Consider the following 18115-nt stretch of genomic DNA (forward strand, 5'->3'; position numbering starts at 1 on the left):
TTTTGTGTGCATTGCAGAAGTTTCACATGCATAAATGATTATTCAGCTCAGTGAATGGCATTGTGGGCAATGCATGGCTCATTAAAAGAGGAGACACTAATGATGGACAGCTAAGGAAGTACTTGGAGGGATAACATGATGTTGCCTTAGAGGAGTAGGGGCAGCTACTGCATTCTTTATCATTTGAAGTTGCCTGTGTAGGTAGAGGGGTGCTCCCAAGTAGCACTCTTTGCATTCTTCAGATGCAACAGAACCATGGCGTTGGGGGACCCTCTGTAGGAAACATAAATATGGAAAAATGCTTTGGAGGATTTGTATGATGAAAGTCGTCAGTCTTGGTAACTTGGTTCGATTTAGGCGTGACTGATCAGTTAGGGTCTTGGGATCACTCCCTAGATTCTCACTTCAGTTCATGTCATTGTTGGAGGACTCATTTCTTGTTTGCAGGTGATCATTGGGAGGGTGTGAAATGGTGCTTACTCTATCAGTGAGGTATGCGGCGATCCAGTCTAATGTGATCGTTTAAATAACACGCTCTTTTAATGTCAGTAGTGTGGTGGAGTGGTGTACTGTATCAAAGATTGCGGAGCAGTCCAGAAGCACAGATGACCTTCATTCCTGCCACCTGTGGTCTTCATGTACAGAAGAGGGTATATTCTATTCCTTTGCCAGCATGGAAGCCAGTTTGATGGTCGGAGGGCAAGTTGTTTTCTTCCAGGCACTTTGAGATTTGAGTGAAAGCTCAAGCTCATTTGACCATTTTTAACAGTAATGCCCTATTGATGATGGTAATTTGCTGGCTGGGTCTGATGGATTGAAGTTCTTTTTGAGTTGCTTGATGTAAAAGTCTTGAGGTCATTTGTGAAGATTGGGAAGTTGTTATTGATTGTTCTGAGTGGGACAGCCATGTAACTGGAATGTTGCATGCACTTCAAAGCTTGGACAAGGTTCCCATGGAGAGCTAGCCAGGACACTGGCCATTAACCATTAATTACATTGGGTGGGGAAAGTTGCCTGAAGTGTAGCAAAGTCTGTTGTCTGCCAAAAGACATTGTGATGCGTCTTATGGTCTAAGGCCGGAAATGGCTGTCAGACTTACTTGTGATGTTCTGTTCCAGGTTCTTGTTATTTTTCTGAGCAGATGGCCTGAAAGGGCATTTCAAAGGTTTGAGCATGCGATCTTGTTGACAGTGTTGGCTGCAGAAGTCAGAGAGGATCCTGTAAAGTTCCCTGTATGGGCATGATGCTTTGTAGATCCAATGGAAGTGGGAAAGATTTTTTGGTTTTTCTGATAGCTAATTTGTAGGTTCTAGGCTAACAATGAACGTGAAGCTTGTCATTGTGTTTATTTGATTTGTTGAATAAAGTTCAAACAATCTGTTTTTTTGTTTTCAATATTTTCACATTTGTGTTGAGACAAGATTGTTTTCAGTCGATGTTTCCAGCACAATCAGATCATGAAGGGTCTGTTGAAGCCCTTTGTAGCCAGTGATAACTTTGCTTCACTTCTGTCATGCAACTGGCTTGCAGAAGACAATGATGTGAGATTGGGTGTGATAAAATTGAGCTTGTACCACCATCTGCAGGAGGTCTTGTGATTCACATATAATGCAAGTGTTAATTGTGGACCTGCTACAAAAAGGAGGTGAGGTGGCAGAAACAGATGATGGGGACATTTTATATTACTTTCATGAGTCTTGGTGGGGAGAAGATCGCACCCTGTGTGTGTCCAGCTGAGCATGTCAGTCCAGGGGCAACTTGGAAGAGTTTGAAACATTTCTGTTTAACAGGAGGAGTTTTGTTTGGTAAAAGCAGAAGTTCAAGTCTCCAAAGATGCAGACACTGTTGTGGGTTATGGACCCGTCACTGATGGCTTCAAGGAAAACATCTGAATATTTTTGGTGGCGATCCTGTGTATCAGTAGGCATGAACAAGAGATGCTTGGGTGAGTTGAGCAATTGATAAAAAGTGATTTTTATTTTTTTATTCAGCAGAAGCAAAGTCTTGGTAAATCCTGTTCATTAAGATGTTATTAATTCTTTTTCTGTCATCTTGGCGTGATTTCTTGTGCGGACTCTGTATCTGCCTAGAATAGTCCTGTGAGTAAGGTGTTGTGTTGTCTCCTGGCAATGTTTTGATAATGAAGAGAAGTCTAGTTTTCAGTTTGAGGTCCGGTTACTGACGTTCAGTTGATTGTGGAGGTTGCGCCTGGGAGTGTGGAGGGTGATTAGTACAGGGAAAGGTAGGTTGAGGGGGAGGAGGAAGCCTCAGTTTCAGGAGGTAGAAGGCTGATGGGTACATGAAGACCTCACTGGTCTCCATTCCAGTAGACCGCTGTTGATTGCACAAACCACCTCAAGATGGCTGGTTTCTCTGGGATAACTGTGTATGACCAGATGAGAAGAGCAACAACCACCAAATAACAAAACTGCCACCAATAGGCTGCAAGTTGAAATCAGATCACAATATCTGGGGCCTTAGAGGGAGGGAGGCGAAAGCAGGTTATCAGCATGTTGGAATGATTAGTCGCTTGTGATGGGTAGGAGGAGTAACAGCGCAGAGGCACATTAGTGAGAAAAACAGGAAACAAACAAACCTCTCTTTATGCAGGTGGCAGGCTGCCACGTAAATACTTTCCACCATTGGCTGGAGCTCAGTGTAAGTACCATGCATTGGTCACAAGAGACTGGGAGCTCATGCTCTTGCCAAGAGATCGCCAACCACAGTCCCTCTACGCAGGCCTTGGGACACCACGCGCCAGTCCAGGAATGTAAATGAAGTGGACTTTGCACAAGCTTCTTATTTAATCACCATACAGAACAGATCGTTGGACATCCCCAGAGCCATTTACAAAGAGCACCCACATTGTGCTTCAGTGCCTTTCCCTGTTGAAGGCGCTATACAAATGCTGAGAACATAACATAATAATGCGGGGCAGGAGGGCTCAGGAGAGGGAAGGAGATGGTTTTTAAGGCGAGCGGTGGCAGTGAGAGTAATCAAGGAATAGCAGAGAGTTAGAAAGCTAATGGGGCACTATTTAAGAGACAGTAGGTCCAGCTAGAGAGAGGCCCTGGAAGGAAGGAGCTGCCCTTTGGCTTCACACTGCCTAGCTCGGGTCCTGCACATGGATACATTTAGCTTTACACCAGCAGCCGAAGGGAGAGCTAGAGCGAGGGTTGTAGAGGGAGTGTGTAATGTGAGATTGCAGAGGCCATCTAGCAGGTTTAGCAAACTTCGGGCAGGGTTACGGGGATGGTGGGCGGCGGGCTGGGTCTGAAAAGGTGGCAGGGTTTGCAACAGGTAGAGACACTGCGCCCTGCTCATGCCTGTACTTGACCACCCAGACTCAAGCATGGTTGGGGTGCGGTATGGAGGCCCATCCGGCTGTGCCATGTTCTTGCCCGGAGTAACACAGTAGACGCTAGTTTGTCAGCAGTCCAGTCCTTTCAGCCACGTAGCTGCTACGTTCTGAGCGTGCATATATGTGCCATTTCCTTTTTAGTGAATTATATGTGACATTATGAGTGGCACTCCAACACGAGTAGAATTAGGATGAGGCCAAGTAATAAGATAATATCAGCAATGGCCCGCTCTTTGTAAAGGATCATAGAACAGTGTGGAAGGCAAAGTAACTTTAGCTAGAAAGCCATACCAGACCAAGGGCCACGTGCCAGCTATGTCAATGTCCTGTCACTCTCCTCCGTGACTCCCATCCGTGACTCCCTGTGCCTCCCCCCTCCCCCCCCAAAAAAAAAGAGAGAGAGAGAGATGGAGAGAGAGTGAGACGCACACGTGGAATTTCAAATAATAAACATCGTTCACTTTAATATTTATAAAATGTGTAACCTATAATATTTACTTATCAGCAAAACCATTTTAATCTGATAACAATATCAGGTCCATTGCAATTCTCAGAATATATATAAGTGCTACAAGACTGAAGCAACAGTTCCCTTGAGCCCAGATTGTTGAAAGGCAAAGTAGACCCTGCTAGGAGTTTACCCTCTGACCTCCAGGCCCTATTTCTGCTGGAAAAGTGATTATATTGTATATTATTTACAGTTAATAGACCATGTTTGAAAACGCTGGAGCCTGCATAAATCCTTCCAGAGTACGCTTTCACGCATTACAATTCTAGGAGGGCGGAAACTGCACAATAAAACAACTTATATAGTGCAGACTGTAATTTTGAAGGAATCTTTACAGTTTTATCACCTTTATGTACATAGAAAAGATGACCTGTTTGGTGACAAATTTCACAGACCCTTGCCTCACACACCAATCGCAAAACCTCTGAGTAACCTACTATGCATAAAGAAGTTGTATTACCTGACAGAGAAAGGCAACAATATTTCACTGGTAATGGGGCACGGAAGTAGCAACGCTCAGTGAGGGAACGTACAATGTTCGGGCACCCCTGCAGAAAGAGACCCCACACCCCAGACACATGCATAGGCCTCGGGTTGAATGGGGCCTGTGGAGGCTGGTGGCACCTCTGCCGACAGCTAATGAAAAGGTTGGCGTACTCTCCGTGTTTGGCGCTGTGCTGACACCTCAGCAAGTTATTGCACAGATGATAGTAATTCAGGAAACATAGACTTGCTATAGCCTGAGCTGTAACAGGGAACCGTGACTCCCATCACTAACCACCAGACTCTAAAAATGTTGCAATTTGGACTATTCCATCTCGCAGGTCTCGCATTTGTTAGACTTCGAGCTATTGGCGTAGTAAATTAGAATGTTTGCTATATATGTGTTTTGTTTTGGAGTGTGGGGGATGTGTGTGCTGTGGAGTGGAAATTTGTAGTTTGAATTGCAGTTGTTAGTTGTGGAATTGTGTGGTGTGGAGTGTATTAGTGTAGTGAAATTATGTGGCATGTTGAATATATAGGGGTGAGAGCTGTATAGAATAGATATAAATGAAGATCTAGATTTCTAGCAGTAAATGCCTAATGGAAACAAGTTCGCTTTTGCATAGTGAAGGGACATAAACTCACTTTCCCGAGCACATTTAACTTTTATTTAGTTTGTGCTTTTAAGCTCATCGCTTAAAGAACAACGCTACTATTATCCTGTGCTTTATTTTACTAATGTGTGAAAAACAATTCTTAAAGTAAATAGGTGGAAATGAGCCCCTATATATTGTGTGATATCGGTTTTAGGGATATAATTCTGTATGCTCTATAAGAGGTTAATTTAAGGTGAGTCCCTCACGTTACATTGTCTAAAGGTGGGTTTTAGGAAACTTTATGCCGTAAACTTTTTAGAAGAAAGCAGCAGGAAAGAAATCTGTACACATGATTGAAGGTGTGGCATTAAAGAGGATGAGACAGCAAGGGGGTCTCGTCAAGGAGAGATGGTAAAATACTTCAAAATCTGCAACAAACCTCACTTTGGGAGATTCGCCTTCTGAATTATATATTAGGAGACTCCTTGGGGCACCTAATAATTTATATGCAGGGTTATTAAAGCGAATACCTTACAAATGGCCTGGTTTTTTAAGCTACCAGCAAGGTATATGGGGGAGGGGGGCGGCGGGAGGAGTGATTTGGTGGTGAATCCCAATGGCTCTCCAAGAAAGAAAGATCTTGGCAAAAAAAGCATGTTGTGGGCTAGCCTGAGTGTAATGGACTTTGTGGATAACACCATATTCCATGAGTAGGATTAACTGTAGCTTGATCTGTAAGGAATTTTTAAGAAGGTTTTGTTTTGAGGAGGAATAGCAGAAAGTCAATTACTGGTCAGGTTGGTAGAGGTACAGTTATAAAGCTGATGAGCATATATATAGAAATACAGGTGTGTAATATATATATATATATATATATATATATATATATACACACTATGTGTAGTTTATATGCAGATTATTATTGTTTATATGCTGACTATAGATATTATTATATATATTCTCTTTCTCTAGAAATGCCACTCCATCAGTAATTTAATTATTTAATCAGGCCTAGGTATAAACATCATGTGACCAAGACTTGTAGCTAAAACGTGTCAATGTTTATACCTTGTCCTGAATAAATTAATTTACAGAACCACTTTTAGAGTGCCAGCCTCTCTTTGGGGATTTTCGAGACAAACAGGATATTTGGCAGCATGGACAGCAGTCACTCCATTCACCAAGCCCACCGGCGTTTTGGAGCCCGCAACCAACTGCCATACATATATATATATATATATATATGTATATATATATATATATATATTGTTAATAGTGTTAATAGTTCAGTTATTTTAAGAGTCCGAAAGTGTACATGATAAGCAACAAAACAAAGTGATTCTTTATTAATAAAGGAGAAAAACAATCTGAATGAAAAGCAAAGAAACACACCAGCAGATACATCACAGGAAACAGTGCAAGCTTCACTCAAACACAGATCAAATACAACACAGGCAGCAGCAGTGTAAGCCTCCCTCACACACAGCAGATACAGCACAGCAGCAATGCAAGATTCCCTTACACACAGCAGATACAGCAAAGGCAGCAGCAGTGCAAGCTTCCTCACACAAAACAGATACAGCACAGCAGCAGTGCAAGCTTCTCTCACACAGCAGATACAACACAGGCAGCAGCAGTGCAAACATTCCTCTCAGAGAATGTACAATGCAAGCTTCCCTTATGCAAGGAACAGATACAGTGCAGGCAGTAGTGCAAGCTTCCCTCATACACACCAGATACAGCACAACAGAAGTACAAGCTTCCCATGGAGAAGGTACGTTGCAAACTTCCCTCACACAGAAGGTACAATGCAAGCATCCCTCACACACAGCAGATACAGTACACCCAACAATGCAAACTTCACTCACACAGCAGATACAGCACAGCAGCACTGCAAGTTTCCCTCGCACAGCAGAAACAGCTTAGGCAGTAGCAGTACAAGCTTCCCACACACACAGCAGACAGCATAGCTGCAGGGCAAGCTTCCCTCTCAGATACTGTACAGTGCAAGCTTCCCATACACAAGAAACAGACACATCGCAGGCAGCAGTGCAACACACACACCAAATACAACACAGAAGCTGTGCAAGCTTCCCTCACACAGAAAGTACAATGCAAGCATCTGTCACGCAGAAGATACAATGCAAGCATCCCGCACACACAGCAGATACAGTACATGCAACAATGCAAGCTTCACTCACACATGGAGCAGATACCGCACATGCAGCAGCTGTGCAAGCTTCCCTCATACACAGAGAAGATACAGCAGAGGCAGCAGCAATACAAGCTTCCCTCAGGCACAGCAGATACACCATAGGCAGCAGTGCATGCTCCCTCACAGAGAAGGTAAAATTCAAGCTTCCCTCACACACAGAAGATACAATGCAAGCAGCAGTGCAAGCTTCACTCACACTCAACAGACACAGCAAAGGCAGCAGCAGTGCAAGTTTCCTTCACACACAAGTACAGCAGCAATGCAAGCTTCCATCACACACAGCACATGCACAGCAGCAGTGCAAGCTTCCCTCACACACAGCACAGTAGCGGTGCAAGCTTCCCTCTCAGATAATGTACAGTGTAAGCTTCCCTTACACACGGAACAGAAACAGTGCAGGCAGCAGTGCAACTTACACTCCAGATACAGCACAGCAGCAGTGCTAGCTTTCCTCACAGAGAAGGTGCATTGCAACCTTCCCTCACACAGAAGGTACGTTGCAAGCATCCTTCACACAGAAGGTACAATGCAAGCATCCCTCACAAACAGCAGATAGAGTTCACACAAATTCAAGCTTCACACACAGAGCAGATACAGCACATGCAGCAACAGTGCAAACTTCCCTCATACTGAGCAGATACAGCACTGCAGCAGTGCAAGCTTTCCTCACGCACAGCAGATACAGCACAGGCATCAGCAGTGCAAGCTTCCCTCATACACAGAGAAGATACAGCAGAGGCAGCAGCAATACAAGCTTCCCTCAGGGACAGCAGATACAGCACATCATCAGTGCAAGCTTCTCTCACACGTAGCAGATAAACCACAGGCAGCAGTGCATGCTCTCTCACAGATAAGGTACAATGCAAGCTTCCCTCACACAGCAGATACAGTACAGGCAGCAGTGCAAGCTTCACTCAAGAGTGGATACAGCACAGGGAGCAGCAGTGCAGCTGGCACACAGCAGATACAGAACAGCAGGAGTGCAAGCTTCCCTCACACACAGTGCAGATACAGCACAGCACCAGTGTAAGCTTCTCTCACACAATACAGCAGATACAGCACAGGCAGCAGCAGTGGAAGCTTCCCTCACACACAGCAGATATATCACAGCAGCAGTGCAAGATTCCCTCTTGGAGAATGTACAATGCAAGCTTACCTTACACAAGGAAAATTTACAGTGCAGGCAGTAGTGCAAGCATCCCTCGCACACACCAGATACAGTACAGCAGCAGTGCAAACTTCCCTCACAGAGAAGGTCCATTGCAAGTTTCCCTCACACAGAAGGTACAATGCAAGCGTCCCTCACACGGAAGGTACAATGCAAGCACCCCTCACACACAGCAGATACACCACATGCAACAATGCAAGCTTCACTCACACAGAGAGCAGATACAGCATAGGCAGCATCAGTGCAAGCTTCCCTTACACACGGGAGATACAGTACAGGTATCAGTGCAGGCTTCACTCACACACAGCAGATATAGCAAAGGCAGCAGCAGTGCATGCCTCCCAAACACAGCTGATACAACATAGACCGCAGCAGTGCAAGCTTCCCTCGCAGACAGAGCAGAAACAGCACAGCAGCAATGCAAGCTTCCCTCACACAGCAGATATAACACAGGCAGGAGCAGTGTAAGGTTCCCTCAGACCCAGCAGACAGCACAGAAGCAGTGCTAGCTTCCCTCTCAGAGAATGTACAGTGTAAGCCTACCTTACACAACGAACAGATACAGTGCAGGCAGCAGTGCAACACACACTACACACCTCACAGCAGCAGTGTAAGTTTCCCTTAAAGAGAAGGTGCGTTGCAAGCTTCCCTCACACACAGCAGATATAGTACATGCAACAATGCACACACAGGGTACAATGCAAGCATCTCTCACACACATCAGATACAGTACACACAACAATGCAAGCTTCACTCACACACAGAGCAGATACAGTACAGGCAGCCACAGTGCAAGCTTCCCTTGCACTAAGCAGATACAGCACTGAAGCAGTGCAAGCTTCCCTCACACACATAGCAGATACAGCACAGGAAGCAGCAGTACAAGCTTCCCGCAGATACAGCACATCAGCAGTGCAAGCTTCAATCGTACACAGCAAATACACCACAGGCAGCAGCACATGATCCCTCACAGAGAAGGTACAATGCCAATTCCTCACACACAGCTGACACAGTACAGGCAGCAGTGCAACCTATACTCACACACAGAGTGGACACAGCACAGGCAGCAGCAGTGCAAGCTTCCCTCACAGCAGATACAGCACAGGCAGTAGCAATGCAAGCTTCCCTCACACACAGCAGACAGGACAGCAGCAGTGCAAGCTTCCTTCTCGGAGAATGTATAATGCAAGCTTCTCTTATACAAGGAATAGATACAGTGCAGGCAGAAGTGCAACACACACTAGATACAGCACAGCAGCAGTGCAAGCTTCCCTCACAGAGTAGGTACAAGGCAATCTTCCCTCACACATAGCAGATACAGTACAGGCAGCCGTGGGAGCTATACTCACAATCAGAGTGGATACAGCACTGGCAGCTGCAGTGCAAGCTTCCCTTCACACTGAGCAAATACAGCACTGCAGTAGTGCAAGCTTCCCTCACACACACAGCAGATACAGCACATACAGCAGCAGTGTAAGCTTCTCTCAGAGCAGATACAGCACAGCAGCAATGCAAGCTTCCGTTACTCAGAAAGCTGATACAGCAAAGGCAGCAGCAGGCCAAGATTCCCTCACACACAGCAGAGACAGCACAGCAGCAGTGCAGGCTTCCCTCACACACAGCGCAGATACCGGACTACATCAGTGCAAGCTTCCCTCATACAGCGCAGACAGTAGCAGTGCAGGCTTCCCTCACACACAGCAGACACAGCACAGCACCAGTGCAAGCTTTCTTCTCAGAGAATGTACAATGCATGCTTCCCGTACACAAGGAACAGATACAGTGCAAGCTTACCCCACAGAGAAGGTACATTGCAAGGTTCCCTCACACATAAAGTACAACGCAAATATCCCTCATGCAGAAGGTACAATGCAACCATCCCTCACACACAGCAGATACACTACAGGCAACAGTGCAAGCTTCACTCACACTCAGAGCTGCTACAGCACAGGCAGCAGCAGTGCAAACTTTCCTTGCATAAAAAGGCACAGCAACCTTGCTAGCTTCCACCACGCACAGAGCAGATACAGCACAGGTAGCAGCAGTGCAAGCTTCCTTCACACACAGGAGATACAGCACAGCAGCAGTGCAAGCTTCTCTCACACACAGTAGATACAGCACAGCAGCAGTGCAAGCTTCCTTCACACAACACATACACCACAGGCAGCAGTGCATTCTCCCTCACAGAGAATGTACAATGCAAGCTTTTCTCCCACAAAGCAGATACACCACAGGCAGCAGCAGTGCAAGCCTCTCTGACACACAGCATAGATACAGCAGATCAACAGCACTAGCTTCCCTCACATACCGCAGATACAGCACAGGCAACAGCAGTGAAAAATTCCTTCACACACAGCAGATACAGTGCAGCAGCAATGCACGTTTCCCTTACACACACAAATACAGCAAAGGCAGCAGCAGTGCAAACTTCTCTCACACAGCAGACACAGCACAGCAACAGTTCAAACTTCCCTTACACAAGGAAGGGTAAAGTGCAAGCAGCAGTGCAAGCTTCCCTCACAAAGAAGGTACATTTCAAGCTTCCCTCATACAGAAGGTACAATGCAAGCATCCCTCACACAGAAGCTAAAATTAAAGCATCCCTCACATACAGAAGATAACGTACTGGCAACAATGCAAGCTTCACTCACACACAGAGCAAATACAGCACAGGCAGCAGCAGTGTAAGCTTCCTGCACACACCGCAGATAGAGCACAGCAGCAGTGCATGCTTCCCACACACACACAGAGCAGATACACTGCAGGCAACAGTGCAAGCTTCCCTCACACACACACACACACACACAGAAAAGGCAGCAGCAGTGCATGCTTCCCTCACACACAGAGCAGATACAGCACAGGCAGTGCAAGCTTCCCTCACACACAACAGATATAGCACAGCAGCAGTGCAAGCTTCCCTCTCACACAGCAGGTACAGAACAGGTAACAGCAGTGGAAATGTCATTCAAACACAGCAGATACAGCACAGCAATGATGCACGCTTCCATACAGCAAAGGCGGCAGCAGTGCAAGCTTCCATCACACACACCAGTAACAGCACAGCAGCAGTGAAGCTTCCACCACAGAGAAGGTACAATGCAAGCTTCCTCACACTGAAGGTACAATGCAAGCTTCCCCCACACCATAGTTACAGTGCAAACATCCCTCACACAGAAGGTGCAATGCAAGCGTCCCTCACATAGAAAATGCAATGCAAGCATCACTCACACAGAAGGTACAATGCAAGCATCCCTCACACACCGCAGATACACTACAGGCAACAGTGCAAGCTTCACTCACACAGAGCAGATACAGCACAGGGAACAGCAGGGCATGCTTCCCTCACAAACAGTGCAGATACAAGGCAGCAGCAGTTCAAGCTTCCCTCACACACAGCAGATACAGGACAGGCACCAGCAGCACAAGCTTCCCTCACACACTACAAATACAGCACAGACGTAGTGCAAGTTTCCCTCTCAGAGAATGTACAATGCAAGCTTTCCTTATACAAAGAACAGATGCAGTGCAAGCTTCCCTCACATGCACACCAGAAACAGCACAGAAGCAGTGACCATGGGGAGGATAGTCAGCATTGGATGGGGCAAGGATCTAATTCGACTTTGGGATCAGTCTTGGAGGATTAGCAGGGGCTAATAGAGCTGGTGGTTCCGATGATGCAGGACGAGGTCAAAGAATTTGGCAGGAGATCAAAGGTACTAGTCTGAGAACCCTTTTCAAACATCTACGTGCTCGGTGACTTAAATCGTGCACTGCCACTAAGTTTAAATGTAGTGCATACCAAGCTGCCCAGGCTTGAGGAGGCTGCTTTTCTCTGTGGGTAGCCTTGAGGCTGAATAGTCCCTTTGTAGTAGTCCCATAAACAGAACACCCATCTCACAACGGGTGTGCATGCACTGAGAGGATGAATGGAGTCAAAACACAGCCACCCAGCACTACACCTCGTTCTACGACATAATAAACCAAAGTGTGCTAGGCTTTCAGTGCTGTGTGAAAACCTGGATAAATCATACAATGTGGAGCACAAACTCATCTTCTGGATGCACAAATTGATCAGTTTCCTTTCAATCCTAAGTGGTAGCATTAGAGTGTGACTCACTCACTCGCAAGATTGGCTTCAAGCCCTTGCACAGCTGGGAGCTGGGGGGAGGGTGGCGGTTAGAGGTGCCTGGCACTGGTGGGGTTACATGCAGAGCTGGGGAATGAGCTCATTGTGTCGAATTACTGGACTGCGTGGGGATCCAGCAAAGACTTGTACGAGCTCGAGGCACACCTGGGTGATTGTGGACCAAGAACCTTGGGTATTGAAAGGGGGGGTGAGAGAGGAGTTGCTGGAGAGGAAATGAAAAAAGTATATACGTAGGGTGAGTAAAGGAAACTGAGGGAGAATAAGATACAGAGAACAGGGAGAAAAAAGGGAGGGATCCGGTTAAAAGAAGGATGAAAAATAAGGAGTGACGGAGATAGGGGAAAGAAAGAAGAGTGAGAGGCCAAGTGACAAAAAATGTTTTTACAAACACAGCAATAGCTTTGAGATAAAGTATCTTTAAGAATGTTGCAACAGTTTATTGAAAAGGCTACAATACATTACAATGACCGTAAAAATGTCGAAAAAGCTACATTATGGTAAAATAGAGGTTTGAGCCCACATGCTAGAAAGGGTTGGTCTGTTATTCCTAGGGTGTTTGGGGGTGTTCGGATAGCATCATTCCACCCGCTTCCCACGCATCTAAATTATCTAGAGGAGTTTAGTTAAATATGTTGTAAGGCCTGAGCGACCATGACATGTTTAGCCGAACTGAACTGCTGTTAGGACAGAGAATGATGCGGAAAATATGATCTTATATTATGCCGTTCAGCTCCTTAAAACACACGTTTTCTTCCATTGCTGTGGGTCTTTTAGCAGGCAGGATTCATAGTGATATCAGTAAGACATCTTCTTGTGCTGACCTCTGCCCTTGTTTCTAGTCATAGTCAAATGGAGCAGACCATAGCTTCACATTCCCTTCACCCCTCCCAGAGATGAAGGCTGGCTGCCCAGGGTGCCCTTCCTGCTGGTGAGTCTGGTTTGATGAACTGTAAAAAATAAAACAAAAACAAGCCTCTAAAACTACATCCCTCTTCTTTCTTAAAATAAAAGACAAAGTCAGCTGAAATGATAAAAAACAGGAGCAGCTAAAAGAGTTAAAAAAAAAATAAGAAAAAAAGAACATTCCATTTGTTCATGAACATTAGTAGTGTTGACCACGTTTTTGAGGAAAACAATAACAGACCTCTAAAACGTACAAAATTGTTTTTGCAAATAAAAAATAAAAAAAACACTAATAAATGATATTTAAAAATAAACGGGCAGCAAAACATCAAACACAAAATAAACGACCAGCAGAAAGTCAAAAATGAAAAACAAACCATTATAGTTGTTCAAATGCGTTGCTGTCGTCATTATAGTCATGGGAGTTTGTTCCAATAAAAAAAAAAAAAGAGTGCGGACAAAGTGAGATAAACAGCGTGAAGAGATAGGACACATGTAACAGGGAGCAGTCCTTATGGGAGGGAGCACTTACACCAATCTAAATCAACTATTTAGCAAAGGCAGTAAAACTACCCAATTATAAACATGGGCGGTACTTAAAGCCCATATTATTAAAACAACACATCTCGAAGAGACAGCGCAAGCGCTGCCTAGGCGAGACCTAAAAAGGAGAGAAATAGAAGATGAAATGATAAGGTCAAGAAAGAATCAGAGGAAAAAGGAAGAGTGAGAGGAGAAAGAACATTTGAAAGAAAATGTGAAAGGCCAGATGGATGGGTGAAAAGAAGGATGAAAGAATGAGTGGACAGAAGGGTGAAAGGGCAGATTGAAGAGTAAAAGGATCAATAGATGAAAGGGAGAATGGATGAAAAGGTGAATAATGGACAGATGAGTAAGAGTGGATGGATGGATTGATGGATGGATGGATGGTCGGATAGATGGAAAGGTGAAATAATGGGCAAATGAATAGATAGAACAGTTACAGGATCGATGGATGGGTGTTTGGGAGGAGAAGGAAGGGGTAAAGGAAGAAGGGTTGGGTTTGCTCGCATGCATGCTCCGTGTCTTTAGAGCTATAGTTCAAGTGGGGATTATTTCAATTTTCTGGCTGCTCCTTCGTAAAAGAACATGTCGAGGTATTAGAAACGCTCTAATACCCACTTCGAAATTAGCCAAATCACCTGCTTTTCATAAATCACCTTCAAGCTAAATCAGAGCTACTCGGACATTTATTGGACAGAGATTGAACACATCAGGCCACCTTTCAAATATTGGCCATTACTTTGATTCTTTTCCCATTGTCACTGCCACCAAGAACATAAGTTTGATCTCCAACAAGCACAATGAAAGAGCAATCCTGGAAGAAAGGTGTAACTCGAGTGTATGTAACTAGATACTGACCACATGCACGGACTGGGGACACATGGCCAATGATGCTCAACACCATGGATGTCATTTAGGGGTCGCCAGGGGTCGCAGGTGCGACACCTGGCTTGCCCCTTGCGACCCCTGGCCTCAGAGGTGGCTACACTCAGTGCCTGGAACACGGGGCAGCTCATCCTCATGGACGTCGGTTAAGGCTCAACTTTCCTGGGTTCCTGTAAATGTTTTTATTCCACAAATAGTTAATAACATTATTCACTATTCGTGTAATAGAAAATGAAGTACAATTAGCTTGAATGTGACCCTATCTGGGAGCTAGGGTAAGCAAACATGCTTTTAAATGTATGTTATGTGCTTGCTTGCAGGTGAGTGTTTATATGATAGTTTAAGAATGTGTGTGTGTGTGTAAATGTGTGCGCGAGTCGAAATAAATGTTACATGGTATGTGGTGTCACCTCCGGTACATTTGGCATTTTGGTGAATTGACGCCCATGCTCAACACACTGATACATTGTGGAGAGCAGCAGTTGAAGAAAGTCGGACAGAGGGCATGCTTCAGCCAGCACTAGAATCTAAGTGACCATCACATTTAACATTAATCTTTGATCTTCCTAAGTCCCTTCTCCCGTTCCCTCCAGTTTTTAAACAGACAGCGTATAGGCATTTAACTTTATTAATTATAGACCAAGCCTATAGGTAGGTTAAGCATGCAAATTATTGAGCTCTGCGAAGTAGTTGTGAAGCAACAGGACAGTGATTCAGGCAACACTCTTGGAAACTGCTATATTAAGGGCTGGAGCTGACTTAGAGCACAATCATAAATAGCCACAAGAGGGCACTAGGGTGCACCAATGGGCCTCAAAAAAGGTTTCCTTGCTTGAGGAAAGGGAGCATTTTTGTGAAAGAATACCGTTTTGCCTGGGTCCAGTAGCCGCCCCCCCCCCCCCCCCCTTGCAAACTACTTGGCGCCCCCCCTTTCGGACTCAGTCAGGAGCTCTCAAGCCAGGGTATTGTGCTGAGGTGAGGGTAACAACCCCCCTCCAATCACCCCGCCACCCACATGTTACGCCACTGCTTGGGTCACAAAAAATCATTCCAACAGAGTAAATTAGTGCTAAAATAAAACGTATTTCGTAACGACCCAGCAAGATGAGAGGAAAATGCATTCGCTTCTTCTTGCGGTTGTAACTCTTTCTAGTGGTTAAATGTTGAACTGCAACTAAATTAAACTATCAATATGCCAAACAACACCAATACATCCATTTGGGGATTTTAAACTCTTCCTCCAAGGTACCTTTCCTACTTCACGACATGTTTAAAAATATCTTTCAGACTTTGGACATAATTTTAGCCATTTTTCTTTATTACACTGAAAGAAACCAGAATGTTATTTTTTTTAGCCAGATCACGTGTCGTATCTGTATTTTTAAAAAAATGTTTTTGTTCTTTTATTTTCTAGTAAAGAAACCTGCACCTGCCCGCCCGTCCATCCCTCCGCCTATCCAGCCACGAGTGGCTCCTCCCACTGGCACCAGCGCAGACGCACCAGAGAGCCCAGGTGCACCGAAAACGATCCCACGACGGGGTGGCAGCGTCCGGACCCCCGGCGGTCCGCCTCCACCGATCCCACCCCAACCTGTGAAACGCCAGAGCAGGACTTCCATGGTGGTGCACGCGGACCCCCGGAGCGGGGAGCCAGAGGACAAGGGAAGCGCAGATGAAGCCCAGCCCCCTGGCAGCACACAGGAAGCCCCTTGTGAAGCACCCGTACAGAAAGCGGGACCACCACCTGTGCCATTGCCCAGAGCCAGGAGATTGTCTTCTGAAAACTGAAAGGAATGTACAGTGCCCCTTCCGCGGATGCTCGTCGCAGAATGATGCTCAAGGGAAAATAGGAAAGGGGTGAAACATGGGGGGAGTTTAAATAAGGGGGAGGAAAGGGACAGAGTGCAGGGGTGGGAGATAGAAGAGATAAAGGGAGAGAATGAAAGAGAGGAGAAAGGGAGAAAGATAAGGTCAGCGAGAAAAAAAGAGAGGGTGCGAGAGAAACTGAGACAGCCCTACGTGACCGCACGAGGGAATAGTTAAGCGTGAAGTCTGGAAGAAAAATGGGGGAATTTAATTTTCCTGTTATCTTGCGTAGAAGTGGAAGAGATTTCAAGCTGGCAAAAGCTAAAATAAAGTCAGTAGAGAGACACACCAGACAATGAAATAGATTGCAGGGAGGAGGTTGGAACACCATAAAGAGAGAGAAACATTAAAGGGACTCAGAGGCGCAGCTGGCAAGAAATACCATCATATGGGCTCAATACCTGGAAAATAAGGTGGGTTCATATCGTGTGAATGTCACATAAAGGCCCTCTGGTAAGCAGTACTTGTTCTACACGCAAAGAATGGAACATTTCCGAATACAAGCAAAGACAAGGGAAGAAAAGCGTGCAGCAGTGCTCTCTGGGACGAGCACCTAACACAAAGCAGAAGCCGGCTTCATTTTGGTATTTGGGATTCTGTCTCTACCCATCTTGTCTACATCTCGCTCTCTGTCTGTCTCTATCTCTTACTGTTGTCACGAGCCATTGCTGCTAAAAGAAAAGAAGCCACAAAGCTCATTTTCCGCCGGTGGAGGCGCGAGCAATGGGTTACTTCTCAAGGTCATAGAATGGCACTCTGGCAGCTATTTCAAAATGCTTCTCAAGGGCTAGACTAGCTTTTGTTGGCCAGAAGGGTTTTGTCTCATCTGCACACAGAGAGACAGTCTCTTTCTTTGCTCAAAGGGCAAGAGCGCAGAAATAACTCGCAGTCTCCTGGTCTCCCGTCCGCGACTGTCTCTGACCCCTTCACTTTCTAAAATCTTCTCCTAGGATATCGCTCCTGCCAGGATTTTTCATTTTGCCCGTCCAACTCGCCCAAAAAGTCCTTGCTCTGTAACTAAAATAAGGTACGTTTTTATCCTGCCGACGGTATGCTTTTTGTAGCTGATCGAAGTGTAATAAATTATTTTTTAAGGAAAAAGAGATGTGTGTTGCTTGATTGCCCACCCACCAATAGTACACGCGCCTCCAGACAGTAGGGAGTATAGAATATCGAGATAGTTTAGTGTTGTATCCAAACTATTAAGGACCAAAATAAGTTACATGCATACAGAGACATGTAGATTTACTGTTCTTAACTCCACATCTGTGTACCTCAGGCCCGTACATGTGGAGTTGGACAAACTTAGCTGTCAATATTTTTGGCCTCGATATTTTTGCTATGATATTAAGATCTAACAATACTCCCTACTCCGCATTCGGGACCATTACCTCTTCGTCACATATTATGAATCTCTGAAAAAACTGCTTTATGTCTTTT

General features: G+C 45.3%; 1 protein-coding gene across 2 annotated transcripts in view; it reads left to right on the plus strand.

Annotated features, from left to right (window-relative positions):
• SH3BP1 (SH3 domain binding protein 1) overlaps nt 1-17776 on the plus strand; it is a 128864-nt gene extending 111088 nt beyond the window's left edge. Inside the window, exon 18 of one of the 2 annotated variants that reach the window (XM_069231376.1) lies at nt 16224-17776. In XM_069231376.1, the coding sequence (XP_069087477.1) occupies nt 16224-16597 (374 nt within the window). In that variant the 3' untranslated portion in view covers nt 16598-17776. The remainder of the gene's footprint in view (nt 1-16223) is intronic. The other variant, XM_069231377.1, reaches the window with a different exon arrangement.
• Nucleotides 17777-18115: the final 339 nt, after the last annotated feature.

The sequence above is a fragment of the Pleurodeles waltl genome, chromosome 4_2 (assembly GCF_031143425.1).
Source record: "Pleurodeles waltl isolate 20211129_DDA chromosome 4_2, aPleWal1.hap1.20221129, whole genome shotgun sequence".
Lineage (NCBI taxonomy): Eukaryota > Metazoa > Chordata > Amphibia > Caudata > Salamandridae > Pleurodeles > Pleurodeles waltl.